Source organism: Salmo salar, unplaced genomic scaffold, assembly GCF_905237065.1.
Source record: "Salmo salar unplaced genomic scaffold, Ssal_v3.1, whole genome shotgun sequence".
Taxonomy (NCBI): Eukaryota; Metazoa; Chordata; class Actinopteri; order Salmoniformes; family Salmonidae; genus Salmo; species Salmo salar.
Genome location: NW_025550958.1, coordinates 1 through 15,041, shown reverse-complemented (window position 1 = coordinate 15,041; position 15,041 = coordinate 1). Strand labels below are relative to the sequence as shown.

The 15,041-nt window shown below is 48.9% G+C and overlaps 1 protein-coding gene across 1 annotated transcript in view; it reads left to right on the top strand.

The window, feature by feature from the left end:
• The window catches only part of LOC106596812 (unconventional myosin-XV), a 70,426-nt gene extending 61,578 nt beyond the window's left edge, over window positions 1-8,848 (top strand). Inside the window, exons 14-17 of the mRNA XM_045714222.1 lie at window positions 1,123-1,246; window positions 5,925-6,020; window positions 8,390-8,520; window positions 8,785-8,848. Coding sequence (XP_045570178.1) covers window positions 1,123-1,246; window positions 5,925-6,020; window positions 8,390-8,520; window positions 8,785-8,848 — 415 coding nt within the window. The remainder of the gene's footprint in view (window positions 1-1,122; window positions 1,247-5,924; window positions 6,021-8,389; window positions 8,521-8,784) is intronic.
• The last annotated feature ends 6,193 nt before the right edge of the window (window positions 8,849-15,041 follow it).

Here is a 15,041-nt window from a genome sequence, read left to right as displayed (position 1 = left end):
CTAACTTCACTACAACTCCCAGCATGCACTCTTCAGCGCGCTCTAACTTCACTACAACTCCCAGCATGCACTCTTCAGCGCGCTCTAACTTCACTACAACTCCCAGCATGCACTCTTTAGCACGCTCTAACTTCACTACAACTCCACGCATGCACTCTTCAGGGCGCTGTAGACGCCAGGTAAGACCCCGCACGCTCTAACTTCACTACAACTCCCAGCATGCACTCTTCAGCGCTCTAACTTCACTACAACTCCCAGCATGCACTCTTCAGCGCGCTCTAACTTCACTACAACTCCCAGCATGCACTCTTCAGCGCGCTGTAGACGCCAGATAGGACCCCGCACGCTCTAACTTCACTATAACTCCCAGCATGCACTCTTCAGCGCGCTCTAACTTCACTACAACTCCCAGCATGCACTCTTCAGCGCGCTCTAAAACACTACAACTCCCAGCATGCACTCTTCAGCGCGCTGTAGACGCCAGGTAGGACCCGCACGCTCTAACTTCACTACAACTCCCAGCATGCACTCTTCAGCGCGCTGTTGACGCCAGGTAGGACCCGCACGCTCTAACTTCACTACAACTCCCAGCATGCACTCTTCAGCGCGCTCTAACTTCACTACAACTCCCAGCATGCACTCTTCAGCGCGCTGTAGACGCCAGGTAGGACCCGCACGCTCTAACTTCACTACAACTCCCAGCATGCACTCTTACTTCACTACAACTCCCAGCATGCACTCTTCAGCGTGCTGTAGACGCCAGGTAGGACCCGCATGCTCTAACTTCACTACAACTCCCAGCATGCACTCTTCAGCGCGCTGTAGACGCCAGGTAGGACCCGCATGCTCTAACTTCACTACAACTCCCAGCATGCACTCTTCAGCGCGCTGTAGACGCCAGGTAGGACCCGCACGCTCTAACTTCACTACAACTCCCAGCATGCACTCTTCAGCGCGCTCTAACTTCACTACAACTCCCAGCATGCACTCTTCAGCGTGCTGTAGACATGCCACTTGTTAATCTGTCTGTCTGTCTGTCTGTCTGTCTGTCTGTCTGTCTGTCTGTCTGTCTGTCTGTCTGTCTGTCTGTCTGTCTGTCTGTCTGTCTGTCTCCTGCTCCAGAGATGCTGTTGCCAAGATCCTGTACTCTCTGTTGTTCCACTGGCTGACTGAGAGGATTAATGGACAGGTTTACCCTCGACATCACGCTCTGTCAATATCTGTACTGGATATATATGGCTTTGAGGTACTCCACTTTATCCTTCCCTCCACCTCTCCCTCCTCCCTCCCTCCCTCCCTCCCTCCCTCCTCCCTCCCTCTCCCTCCCTCCTCTCTCTCCTCCATCTCCTCCTCTCTCTCTCTCCCTCCATCTCTCTCTCCCTCCATCTCTCTCTCTCTTCTCCCTCCATCCTCTCTCCCTCCTCTCCCTCCCTCCCTCCTCCCTCCGTCCCTCCCTCCCTCCCTCCATCCCCTCCGTCCTTCCCTCTCTCTCTCCTTCATCTTCCCTCCATCTCTCTCTCCCTCCATCTCTCTCCTCCCTTCGCCTCCATCTCTCCCTCCTCTCTCCCTCCCTCCTTCTCTCCTCCCGTCCCTCCATCTCTCCCGTCCCCCATCTCTCTCCTCATCTCTCTCTCCTCCCTTCGTCCCTCCATCTCTCTCTCTCTCCCTCCCCTCCTCCCTCCTCCCTCCCTCCTCTCTCTCTCTCCCTCCATCTCCGTCCCTCCACCTCTCTCTCCCTCCATCTCTCTCTCCCTCCCTCCGTCCCTCCATCTCTCTCTCCCTCCGCTCTCCCTCCATCTCTCTCTCCCTCCATCTCTCTCTCCCTCCCTCCGTCCCTCCATCTCTCGCTCCATCCACCCCTCGACACCACGCTCTGTCCACTAAAAACCCCTTCCTAATATTGCATTGCATAAAGCTGGTTGAGAGAATACCAAGAGTGTTCAAAGCTGTCATCAAGGCAAAGGGTGGCTACTATAAAATCATATATATATATTTTTTGGTTACTACATGATTCCATATTGTGTTATTTCATAGATTTGATGTCTTCACTATTATTCAACAATGTAGAAAATAGTAAAAAGTTAAGAAAAAGCCTTGAATGAGTAGGTGTGTACAAACGTTTGACTGGTGCTGTAAGTATCAGAGTGGATGAACAGGTAACTACCAGAATAAAGGAAACACCAACGTAATGTGTTTTAATAGGGCGTTGGGCAACCACCAATCAGAACAGCTTTAATACACCTTGGCATAAATAAGAATTAGTTCTTTATGTTCTTAACTGACTTGCCTAGTTAAATAAAGGTTAAATTATTATTATATATATTTTTTTAAATACATTACCTTTAACCATGATAATTGCTTAATTAACTCAGGAACACCACCTGTGTAGAAGCACCTGATTTCAATATACCTTGAATCCCTCGTTAACTTGTGTTTCCATTATTATTAATATAGTATCTAACCCAGTATCTCTGTCTCCTCCAGGACCTGTCAGTTAGCCCTATCTAACCCAGTATCTCTGTCTCCTCCAGGACCTGTCAGTTAGCCCTATCTAACCCAGTATCTCTGTCTCCTCCTCCAGGACCTGTCAGTTAGCCCTATCTAACCCAGTATCTCTGTCTCCTCCAGGACCTGTCAGTTAGCCCTATCTAACCCACTATCTCTGTCTCCTCCTCCAGGACCTGTCAGTTAGCCCTATCTAACCCAGTATCTCTGTCTCCTCCCAGGACCTGTCAGTTAGCCCTATCTAACCCAGTATCTCTGTCTCCTCCTCCAGGACCTGTCAGTTAGCCCTATCTAACCCAGTATCTCTGTCTCCTCCAGGACCTGTCAGTTAGCCCTATCTAACCCAGTATCTCTGTCTCCTCCTCCAGGACCTGTCAGTTAGCCCTATCTAACCCAGTATCTCTGTCTCCTCCAGGACCTGTCAGTTAGCCCTATCTAACCCAGTATCTCTGTCTCCTCCTCCAGGACCTGTCAGTTAGCCCTATCTAACCCAGTATCTCTGTCTCCTCCAGGACCTGTCAGTTAGCCCTATCTAACCCAGTATCTCTGTCTCCTCCTCCAGGACCTGTCAGTTAGCCCTATCTAACCCAGTATCTCTGTCTCCTCCAGGACCTGTCAGTTAGCCCTATCTAACCCAGTATCTCTGTCTCCTCCAGGACCTGTCAGTTAGCCCCATCTAACCCAGTATCTCTGTCTCCCTCCTCCAGGACCTGTCAGTTAGCCCTATCTAACCCAGTATCTCTGTCTCCTCCTCCAGGACCTGTCAGTTAGCCCTATCTAACTCCAGTATCTCTGTCTCCTCCTCCAGGACCTGTCAGTTAGCCCTATCTAACCCAGTATCTCTGTCTCCTCCAGGACCTGTCAGTTAGCCCTATCTAACCCAGTATCTCTGTCTCCTCCTCCAGGACCTGTCAGTTAGCCCTATCTAACCCAGTATCTCTGTCTCCTCCTCCAGGACCTGTCAGTTAGCCCTATCTAACCCAGTATCTCTGTCTCCTCCAGGACCTGTCAGTTAGCCCTATCTAACCCAGTATCTCTGTCTCCTCCTCCAGGACCTGTCAGTTAGCCCTATCTAACCCAGTATCTCTGTCTCCTCCCAGGACCTGTCAGTTAGCCCTATCTAACCCAGTATCTCTGTCTCCTCCCAGGACCTGTCAGTTAGCCCTATCTAACCCAGTATCTCTGTCTCCTCCTCCAGGACCTGTCAGTTAGCCCTATCTAACCCAGTATCTCTGTCTCCTCCCAGGACCTGTCAGTTAGCCCTATCTAACCCAGTATCTCTGTCTCCTCCTCCAGGACCTGTCAGTTAGCCCTATCTAACCCAGTATCTCTGTCTCCTCCAGGACCTGTCAGTTAGCCCTATCTAACCCAGTATCTCTGTCTCCTCCAGGACCTGTCAGTTAGCCCTATCTAACCCAGTATCTCTGTCTCCTCCAGGACCTGTCAGTTAGCCCTATCTAACCCAGTATCTCTGTCTCCTCCAGGACCTGTCAGTTAGCCCTATCTAACCCAGTATCTCTGTCTCCTCCTCCAGGACCTGTCAGTTAGCCCTATCTAACCCAGTATCTCTGTCTCCTCCAGGACCTGTCAGTTAGCCCTATCTAACCCAGTATCTCTGTCTCCTCCTCCAGGACCTGTCAGTTAGCCCTATCTAACCCAGTATCTCTGTCTCCTCCAGGACCTGTCAGTTAGCCCTATCTAACCCAGTATCTCTGTCTCCTCCAGGACCTGTCAGTTAGCCCTATCTAACCCAGTATCTCTGTCTCCTCCTCCAGGACCTGTCAGTTAGCCCTATCTAACCCAGTATCTCTGTCTCCTTCCAGGACCTGTCAGTTAGCCCTATCTAACCCAGTATCTCTGTCTCCTCCTCCAGGACCTGTCAGTTAGCCCTATCTAACCCAGTATCTCTGTCTCCTCCAGGACCTGTCAGTTAGCCCTATCTAACCCAGTATCTCTGTCTCCTCCAGGACCTGTCAGTTAGCCCTATCTAACCCAGTATCTCTGTCTCCTCCAGGACCTGTCAGTTAGCCCTATCTAACCCAGTATCTCTGTCTCCTCCTCCAGGACCTGTCAGTTAGCCCTATCTAACCCAGTATCTCTGTCTCCTCCTCAGGACCTGTCAGTTAGCCCTATCTAACCCAGTATCTCTGTCTCCTCCTCCAGGACCTGTCAGTTAGCCCTATCTAACCCAGTATCTCTGTCTCCTCCAGGACCTGTCAGTTAGCCCTATCTAACCCAGTATCTCTGTCTCCTCCTCCAGGACCTGTCAGTTAGCCCTATCTAACCCAGTATCTCTGTCTCCTCCTCCAGGACCTGTCAGTTAGCCCTATCTAACCCAGTATCTCTGTCTCCTCCAGGACCTGTCAGTTAGCCCTATCTAACCCAGTATCTCTGTCTCCTCCAGGACCTGTCAGTTAGCCCTATCTAACCCAGTATCTCTGTCTCCTCCAGGACCTGTCAGTTAGCCCTATCTAACCCAGTATCTCTGTCTCCTCCTCCAGGACCTGTCAGTTAGCCCTATCTAACCCAGTATCTCTGTCTCCTCCAGGACCTGTCAGTTAGCCCTATCTAACCCAGTATCTCTGTCTCCTCCAGGACCTGTCAGTTAGCCCTATCTAACCCAGTATCTCTGTCTCCCTCCAGGACCTGTCAGTTAGCCCTATCTAACCCAGTATCTCTGTCTCCTCCTCAGGACCTGTCAGTTAGCCCTATCTAACCCAGTATCTCTGTCCTCCTCCAGGACCTGTCAGTTAGCCCTATCTAACCCAGTATCTCTGTCTCCTCCAGGACCTGTCAGTTAGCCCTATCTAACCCAGTATCTCTGTCTCCTCCTCCAGGACCTGTCAGTTAGCCCTATCTAACCCAGTATCTCTGTCTCCTCCAGGACCTGTCAGTTAGCCCTATCTAACCCAGTATCTCTGTCTCCTCCAGGACCTGTCAGTTAGCCCTATCTAACCCAGTATCTCTGTCTCCTCCAGGACCTGTCAGTTAGCCCTATCTAACCCAGTATCTCTGTCTCCTCCTCCAGGACCTGTCAGTTAGCCCTATCTAACCCAGTATCTCTGTCTCCTCCTCCAGGACCTGTCAGTTAGCCCTATCTAACCCAGTATCTCTGTCTCCTCCAGGACCTGTCAGTTAGCCCTATCTAACCCAGTATCTCTGTCTCCTCCTCCAGGACCTGTCAGTTAGCCCTATCTAACCCAGTATCTCTGTCTCCTCCAGGACCTGTCAGTTAGCCCTATCTAACCCAGTATCTCTGTCTCCTCCTCCAGGACCTGTCAGTTAGCCCTATCTAACCCAGTATCTCTGTCTCCTCCTCCAGGACCTGTCAGTTAGCCCTATCTAACCCAGTATCTCTGTCTCCTCCTCCAGGACCTGTCAGTTAGCCCTATCTAACCCAGTATCTCTGTCTCCTCCAGGACCTGTCCTTCAACAGCTTTGAGCAGCTCTGTATTAACTATGCTAATGAGTACCTGCAGTTCCTCTTCAACGGGATCGTTTTCAGACAGGAACAGGTGAGGGTTTGTTACGTGTTATGACGCTGTTATGAAGCCTGTATGAAGCCTGTTTGTCATCTGCCTGTCAGGAGAAGTACAGCAGGGAGCAGATCCTGTGGCGGGATGACCTGTTATAATTGTTAGTGTGTGTATGAAGCCTTATGAAGCCTTATGAAGCATGTTATTTTACATTAACATGTTGGTCATTTAGCAGACGTTCTTATCCAGACAGACATACAGTTACTGCATTCATCTGAAGATAGCTAGGTGATTGCTAGGTGGGACAACCACATATTACAGGCATATAATGCAAATAGTCCGGGTAGCCATTTGATTAGATGTTAAGGAGTCTTATGGCTTGGGGGTAGAAGCTGTTGAGAAGCCTTTTGAACCTAGACTTGGCGCTCCGGTACCGCTTGCCTTGCGGTAGCAGAGAGAACAGTCTATGACTGGGGTGGCTGGAGTCTTTGACAATTTTTAGGGCTTTCCTCTGACACCGCCTGGTAGAGGTCCTGGATGGCAGGAAGCTTGGCCCCAGTGATGTACTGGGCCGTAGTGCCTTGTGGTCGGAGGCCAAGCAGGTTGCCATACCAGGCAGTGATGCAACCAGTCAGGATGCTCTCGATTGTGCAGCTGTCGAACCTTTTGAGGATCTGAGGACCCATGGCAAATTTTTTCAGTCTCCTGAGGGGGAATAGGTTTTGTCGTGCCCTCTTCACGACTGTCTTGGTGTGCTTGGACCATGTTAGTTTGTTGGTGATGTGGACACCAAGGAACTTGAAGCTCTCAACGTGCTCCACTGCAGCACCGTCTCGATGAGAATGGGGGGCGTGCTCGGTCCTCCTTTTCCTGTAGTCCACAATCATCTCCTTAGTCTTGATCACGTTGAGGGAGAGGTTGTTGTCCTGGCACCACACGGCCAGGTCTCAAATCTCCTCCCCTATAGGCTGTCTCGTCGTTGTCTGTGATCAGGCCTACCACTGTTAAACAGGTGAATGTTGACCTGTTTAAAGGTCTTACTCACATCGGCTATGGAGAGCGTGATCACACAGTCATCCGGAACAGCTGGTGCTCTCATGCATGTTTCAGTGTTATTTGCCTCGGAGCGAACATAGAAGTAGTTTAGCTCGTCTGGTAGGCTCGTGTCACTGGGCAGCTCTCGGCTGTGCTTCCCTTTGTAGTCTATAATGGTTTGTAAGTTCTGCCACATCCGACGAGCATCAGAGCCGGTGTAGTACGATTCAATCTTAGCCCTGTATTGACGCTTTGCCTGTTTGATGGTTCGTCGGAGGGCATAGCGGGATTTCTTATAAGCTTCCGGGTTAGAGTCCCGCTCCCTTGAAAGCGTCAGCTCTACCCTTTAGCTCAGTGCGGATGTTGCCTGTAATCCATGGCTTCTGGTTGGAGAATGTACGTACGGTCACTGTGGGGACGACGTCATCCGATGCACTTATTGATGAAGCCAATGACTGATGTGGTGTACTCCTCAATGCCATCGGAAGAATCCCCGAACATGTTCCAGTCTGTGATAACAAAACAGTCCTGTAGTTTAGCATCTGCTTCATCTGACCACTTTTTTATAGACCGAGTCACTGGTGCTTCCTGCTTTAGTTTTTGATTGTATGCAGGAATCAGGAGGATAGAATTATGGTTAGATTTACCAAATGGAGGGCTGAGGGAGAGCTTTGTACGCGTCTCTGTGTCTGGAGTAGAAGGTGGTCCAGAGTTCTTCCCCCTCTGGTTGCACTTTTAACATGCTGATAGAAATGTGTTAAAACTGATTAAAGTCCCTGGCTCTGGCTGAACGTTTTTTTTCCTGTTTGCTTACGGCGGAATACAGTTCATTCAGTGCGGTTTTTAGTGCATCGGTCTGTGGTGGTATGTAAACAGCTACGATAAAATACAGATGAAATCTCTCTAGGTAGGTAGTGTGGTCTACAGCTTATCATGAGATACTCTACCTCAGGTCGAGCGAAACGCTCGGACAGGAGACTGACATGTCTTATATCAGATACTCATCGAAGAGGCAGGGTTATAGGAGGACAGAAGGGGAGCATATCCCTGGCTCTATGTCCTGTTCCAAAGTGTTATAATGCTTACGAAGCCTGTATGTCGTGGTGTCTGTCAGGAGGAGTACAACAGAGAGCAGATTATGTCCTGTTCCAAAGTGTTATAATAGCGTTATGAAGCCTGTATGTCGTGTGTCTGTCAGGAGGAGTACAACAAGGAGCAGATCCCGTGGCTGTATGTCCTGTTCCAAAGTGTTATAATGCGTTACAAAGCCTGTATGTCGTGTGTCTGTCAGGAGGAGTACAACAGAGACAGATTATGTCCTGTTCCAAAGTGTTATAATGCGTTACGAAGCCTGTATGTCATGTGTCTGTCAGGAGGAGTACAACAGAGAGCAGATCCCGTGGCAGGACATCCCGTTCAACGACAACCAGGCCTGCATCGACCTCATCTCCTCTAAGCCCCATGGAGTACTGAGGATCCTGGACGATCAGAGCTGCTTCCCCAGGTACACACTCACACTCACACACACACACACACACACACACACACACACACACACACAACACAGACACAGACACAGACACACACTATACACACACACACACACACAGACACACACACACACACACACACACACACACACACACACACACACACACACACACACACACACACACACACACACACACAGACACAGATACACACACACACACAGACACACACACACACGCACACAGACACTGGTTATGCTCTGTTCCTCTGTTGCTAGGCGACAGACCACACCTTCCTCCAGAAGTGTCATTATCACCATGGTAACAACAAGATCTACCTGAAGCCAAAGATGCCCCTCCCAGAATTCACCATCAAACACTTCGCTGGCCCGGTCACCTACCAGGTACACACACACACCTACCAGGTACACACACACACACACACACACACACACACACACACCTGCCAGGTACACACACACACCTGCCAGGTACACGTACACACACACACACCTGCCAGGTACACACACACAAATGCCAGGCACACACACACCTACCAGGTACACACACACACCTGCCAGGAACACACACACACCTGCCAGGTACACACACACACACACCACCCAGGTACACACACACACCTGCCAGGTACACACACACACCTGATGTTAATGTAACTAAGTCTCTCTGGATGAGAACGTCTGTTAAATGACTACCATGTCTCTCCTCTCATCTGGCTTCCTAAACTATATAAATGTCACCAAACACTCTGTCATGTAAACCTTCTACCAATCATGCCACCTTCTGGAAATGGGACAGACCATGAAAACATCCCATAATACACACCACGGTAAATGAGACAGACCATGAAAACATCCCATAATACACACCACGGTAAATGAGACAGACCATGAAAACATCCCATAATACCCACACCACAGGAAATGAGACAGACCATGAAAACATCCCATAATACACACCACAGTAAATGGGACAGACCGTGAAAACATCCCATAATACACACCACGGTAAATGGGACAGACCATGAAAACATCCCATATTACCCACATCACAGGAAATGGGACAGACCAGAAAACATCCCATCTTCCACACACCACAGTAAATGAGACGGACCATGAAAACATCCCATATTCCACACACCACAGGAAATGAGACGGACTCATGAAAACATCCCATATTCCACACACCACAGGAAATGAGACGGACCGTGAAAACATCCCATATTACCCACACCACAGAAATGAGACAGACCATGAAAACATCCCATATTACCCACACCACAGGAAATGGGACAGACCAGAAAACATCCCGTCTTACCCACACCACAGGAAATGAGACAGACCATGAAAACATCCCATAATACACACCACAGTAAATGAGACGGACCATGAAAACATCCCACAATACACACCACGGTAAATGGGACAGACCATGAAAACATCCCATAATACACACACGGTAAATGGGACAGACCATGAAAACATCCGATATTACCCACACCACAGGAAATGAGACAGACCAAGAAAACATCCCATATTCCACACACCACAGGAAATGAGACGTGACCATGAAAACATCCCATATTCCACACACCACAGGAAATGAGACGGACCAGAAAACATCCCATATTCCACACACCACAGGAAATGAGACGGACCGTGAAAACATCCCATATTACCACACCACAGGAAATGAGACAGACCATGAAAACATCCCACAATACCCACACCACAGGAAATGGGACAGACCATGAAAACATCCCTGTCTTACCCACACCACAGAAATGAGACGGACCATGAAAACATCCCATATTACCCACACCACAGGAAATGAGACGGACCATGAAAACATCCCATCTTACACACACCACAGGAAATGAGACGGACCGTGAAAACATCCCACAATACCCACACCACAGGAAATGAGACAGACCATGAAAACATCCCATATTACCCACACCACAGGAAATGAGAGACCATGAAAACATCCCATAATACACACCACAGTAAATGAGAGACCAGAAAACATCCTATAATACACACCACAGGAAATGAGACAGACCATGAAAACATCCCATATTACCCACACCACAGGAAATGAGAGAACAGACCATGAAAACATCCCATAATACCCACACCACAGGAAATGGGGACAGACCATGAAAACATCCCATAATACACACACCACAGGAAATGAGACGGACCATGAAAACATCCCATATTCCACACACCACAGGAAATGAGACGACCGTGCAAAACATCCCAAAACACACCACAGGAAAAGAGACAGACCATGAAAACATCCCATAATACCCACACCACAGGAAATGAGACAGACCATGAAAACATCCCATAATACCCACACCACAGGAAATGGGACAGACCATGAAAACATCCCATAATACACACACCACAGAAATGAGACGGACCAGAAAACATCCCATATTCCACACACCACAGGAAATGAGACGGACCGTGAAAACATCCCATAATACCCACACCACAGGAAATGAGACAGACCATGAAAACATCCCGACAATACCCACACCACAGGAAATGGGACGACCATGAAAACATCCCGCCTTACCCACACCACAGGAAATGAGACGGACCAGGAAAACATCCCATATTACCCACACCACAGGAAAAAAACAGACCATGAAAACATCCCATATTACCCACACCACAGGAAATGAGAGACAGAGACCATGAAAACATCCCATATTCCACAGCCACCACAGGAAATGAGAACAGACCAAGAAAACATCCCATAATACAGCACCACAGTAAATGAGACAGACCAGAAAAACATCCCGTATTACCACCACACCACAGATGAAATGTGGGACAGACCATGAAAACATCCCATAATACACACCACAGTAAATGAGACAGACCATGAAAACATCCCATATTACACACACCACAGGAAATGGGACAGACCATGAAAAACAATCCCATAATACCCACACCCCAGGAAATGAGACAGACCATGAAAACATCCCATAATACACACCACAGTAAATGAGACGGGACCATGAAAACATCCCATATTACCCACACCACAGGAAATGGACGGACGAAAACATCCGATAATACCCACACCCAGGAAATGGGACAGACATGAAAACATCCCATATTACACACACCACAGGAAATAGACAGACCATGAAAACATCCCATATTACCCACACCACAGGAAATGAGACAGACCAAGAAAACATCCCTATCTTACACACACCACAGGAAATGAGACAGACCATGAAAACATCCCACATTACCCACAACCACAGGAAATGAGACGGACCATGAAAACACCCCATAGTACCCACACCACAGGAAATGAGAGCAGACCATGAAAACATCCCATAATACCCACACCACAGGAAATGAGACAGACCATGAAAACATCCCATAATACCCACACCACAGGAAATGAGACAGACCAGGAAAACATCCCATCTTACACACACCAGAGGAAATGAGACGGACCATGAAAACATCCCCTATCACACACACCACAGGAAATGAGACGGACCATGAAAACATCCACACACACCGCAGGAAATGGGACAGACCACGGAAACCATCCCGCCTTACACACACCACAGGAAACGAGACGGACCAAGAAAACATCCCGCCTTACACACACCACAGGAAAATGAGACGGACCATGAAAACATCCCGTGCTTACACACACCACAGGAAGAGACGGACCATGAAAACATCCCGCCTTACACACACCACAGGAAATGAGACGGACCATCATGGTTTCTTCCTGTCTGTACCTTCTGTCATCTCACTGTAGGTCACAAGTTTCTGGATAAGAACTACGACCAGGTTGGACAGAAGTTCTGGATCTGTTCAGCCACAGCAAGAACAAGGTAGGAGGGGTTAAAGGTTAGGGTTAGGGGCTAGGGTTAAAGGTTAGGGGTTAGGTTAGGGCTAGGGTTAGGGTTAGGGTTAGAACTACACCAGGTTGGACAGGAAGTTCTGGATCTGTTCAGTCACAGCAAGAACAAGGTAGGAGGGGTTAAAGGTTAGGGGTTAGGGGCTAGGGGTTAGAACCACGACCAGGTTGGACAGGAAGTTCTGGATCTGTTCAGCCACAGCAAGAACAAGGTAGGGAGGGGGTTAAAGGTTAGGGTTAGGGTTAGGAAGACCAGGTTGGCAGGAGTTAGCAAGGTAGGAGGGGTTAAAGGTTAGGCTAGCGGTTAGGGCTAGGGGCTAGGGGTTAGGGGCTAGGGGTTAGAACTACGCCAGGCTGGACAGGAAGTTCTGGATCTGTTCAGCCACAGCAAGAACAAGGTAGGAGGGGTTAGGGTTAGGGGTTAAAGGTTAGGTTTAGGGCTAGGGCTAGGGTTAGGGGTTAGGGCTAGGCTAGGGGTTAGGAAGCTAGGGGTTAGGGTTAGGTTAGGGGCTGGTTAGGGGTTAGTTAGAACTACGACCAGGTTGGACAGGAAGTTCTGGATCGTTAGTCACAGCAAGAACAAGGTAGGAGGGGTTAAAGGTTAGGGGTTAGAGGTTAGGGGTTAGGGTTAGGGCTAGGGGTTGAGGGGTTAGGGGTTAAAGGTTAGGTTAAGGGTTAGGGTAGGGGTTAGGGGTTAGGGGCTAGGGGCTAGGGGTTAGGGGTTAGGGGTAGAACACCAGGTTGGACAGGAAGCTCTGGATCTGTTCAGTCACAAGGCAAGAACAAGGTAGGAGGGGTTAAAGGTTAGGGGTTAGAGGTTAGGTTAGGGGTTAGGGGTTAGGATTAGGCTAGGTTAGGAGGGTTAAAGGTTAGGGGTTAAAGGTTAGGGGTTAGGGCTAGGGTTAGGGTTAGGGCTAGGGGATAGGGCTAGGTGCTAGGTTAGGTTAGGTTTAGAACTACGACCAGGCTGGACAGGAAGTTCTGGATCTGTCAGTCACAGCAAGAACAAGGTAGGGAGGGGTTAAAGGTTAGGGTTAGGTTAGGGTTAGGTTAGGGCTAGGGGTTAGCTAGGTTAGGAATAGGGGCTAGGGTAGGGGTTAGGTTAAAGGTTAGGTTAAAGGTTAGTTAGCTAGGGGAATTAGGGCTAGGGGCTAGGGGTTAGGGTAGGGGTTAGAACTACGACCAGGTTGGACAGGAAGTTCTGGATCTGTAGTCACAGCAAGAACAAGGTAGGAGGGGGTTAAAGGTTAGAGGTTAAAGGTTAGGGGCTAGGGCCTAGGGGTTAGCTAGGGGCTAGGGGTTAGGGCTTAGAACTACGACCAGGTTGGACAGGAAGTTCTGGATCTGTCTAGTCACAGCAAGAACAAGGTAGGAGGGTTAAAGGTTAGAGGTTAAAGGTTAGGTTAGGGAAGATAGGGAGTTAGGGCTAGGGCTAGGGTAAAGGTTAGGGGTTAGGAGGTTAAAGGTTAGGTTAGGGATAGGTTAAAGGTTAGGGGTTAGAGGTTAAAGGTTAGGGCTAGGGGCTAGGGGTTAGGGGTTGAAAAGCGCCTAGGTAAAGGTTAGGTTAGGGCTAGGGGTTAGGGGCTAGGGTAGGTTTAGGCTAGGTTGAAGAAGAAGTGTTATAGGTTAGGGGCCAGGGGTTAGGGCTAGGGTTAGGGGTTAGGGCTAAAGGTTAGGGTTAAAGGCTAGGGCGAGAGGGCTAAAAGGTTAGAGGGCAGGGGTTAGGAGTTAAAGGTTGGGGCTAGGGTTAGGTTGGCTAGGGGTTATGGGTTAGGGTTAAAGGCTAAAGGTTAGGGTTAAAGTTAGTTAGGTAGGGCCTAGGGCCTAGGGGTTAGGCGTTAGGTTGGTGTTAAAGGTTAGGGTTAGGCTGAAGGTTAGGGTTAGAGGCTAGGGGTTAGGGGTTAGATAGGGGTTAGTAATAGGGGTTAGGGGCTAAAGAGTTAGGGGCTGTTAGGGCTAGGGGTTAGTTAGATCTAGGGCATAGGGTTAGCGTAGGGTTATGGGTCAAAGGTTAGAGTTAGGGGCTAGGGTTAGGGGGGCTGGGTTAGGGGTTAGAGGTTAGGGTCTAGGGGTTAGGGCTAGGGGTTAGGGGTTAGGGGCCAAAGGATAGGTAGGGCGCTAGGGGTTAGGGTAGAGGGTAGGGTTAAAAAGGTTTAGGGTTTAGGGGTTAGGTAGAACAACGGCCAGGTTGGAGGCAAGTTATAGATCCGTTAATTCACAGTAAGAACAAGGTAGGAGGGGTTAAAGGTTAGGGTTAAAGGCTAGGTTAGGGGTTAGAGGTTAAAGGTTAGGGGTTAAAGGTTAGGGGCTAGGGTTAGGGGTTAGGGTTAGAACTAGTCAGGTAATGGTGTTATTAAACTAAACGAGACAGTAGTTTATCTGGTCAGGTAATGGTGTTATTATACTAAACCAGACAGTAGTTTACCTGGTAGTAATGGTGTTATTATACTAAACTAGACAGTAGTTTACCTGGTCAGGTAATGGTGTTATTATACTAAACCAGACAGTAGTTTACCTGGTCAGGTAATGGTGTTATTATACTTAAAACCAGACAGTAGTTTACCTGGGTCAGGTAATGGCGTTATTAAACTAAAACCAGACAGTA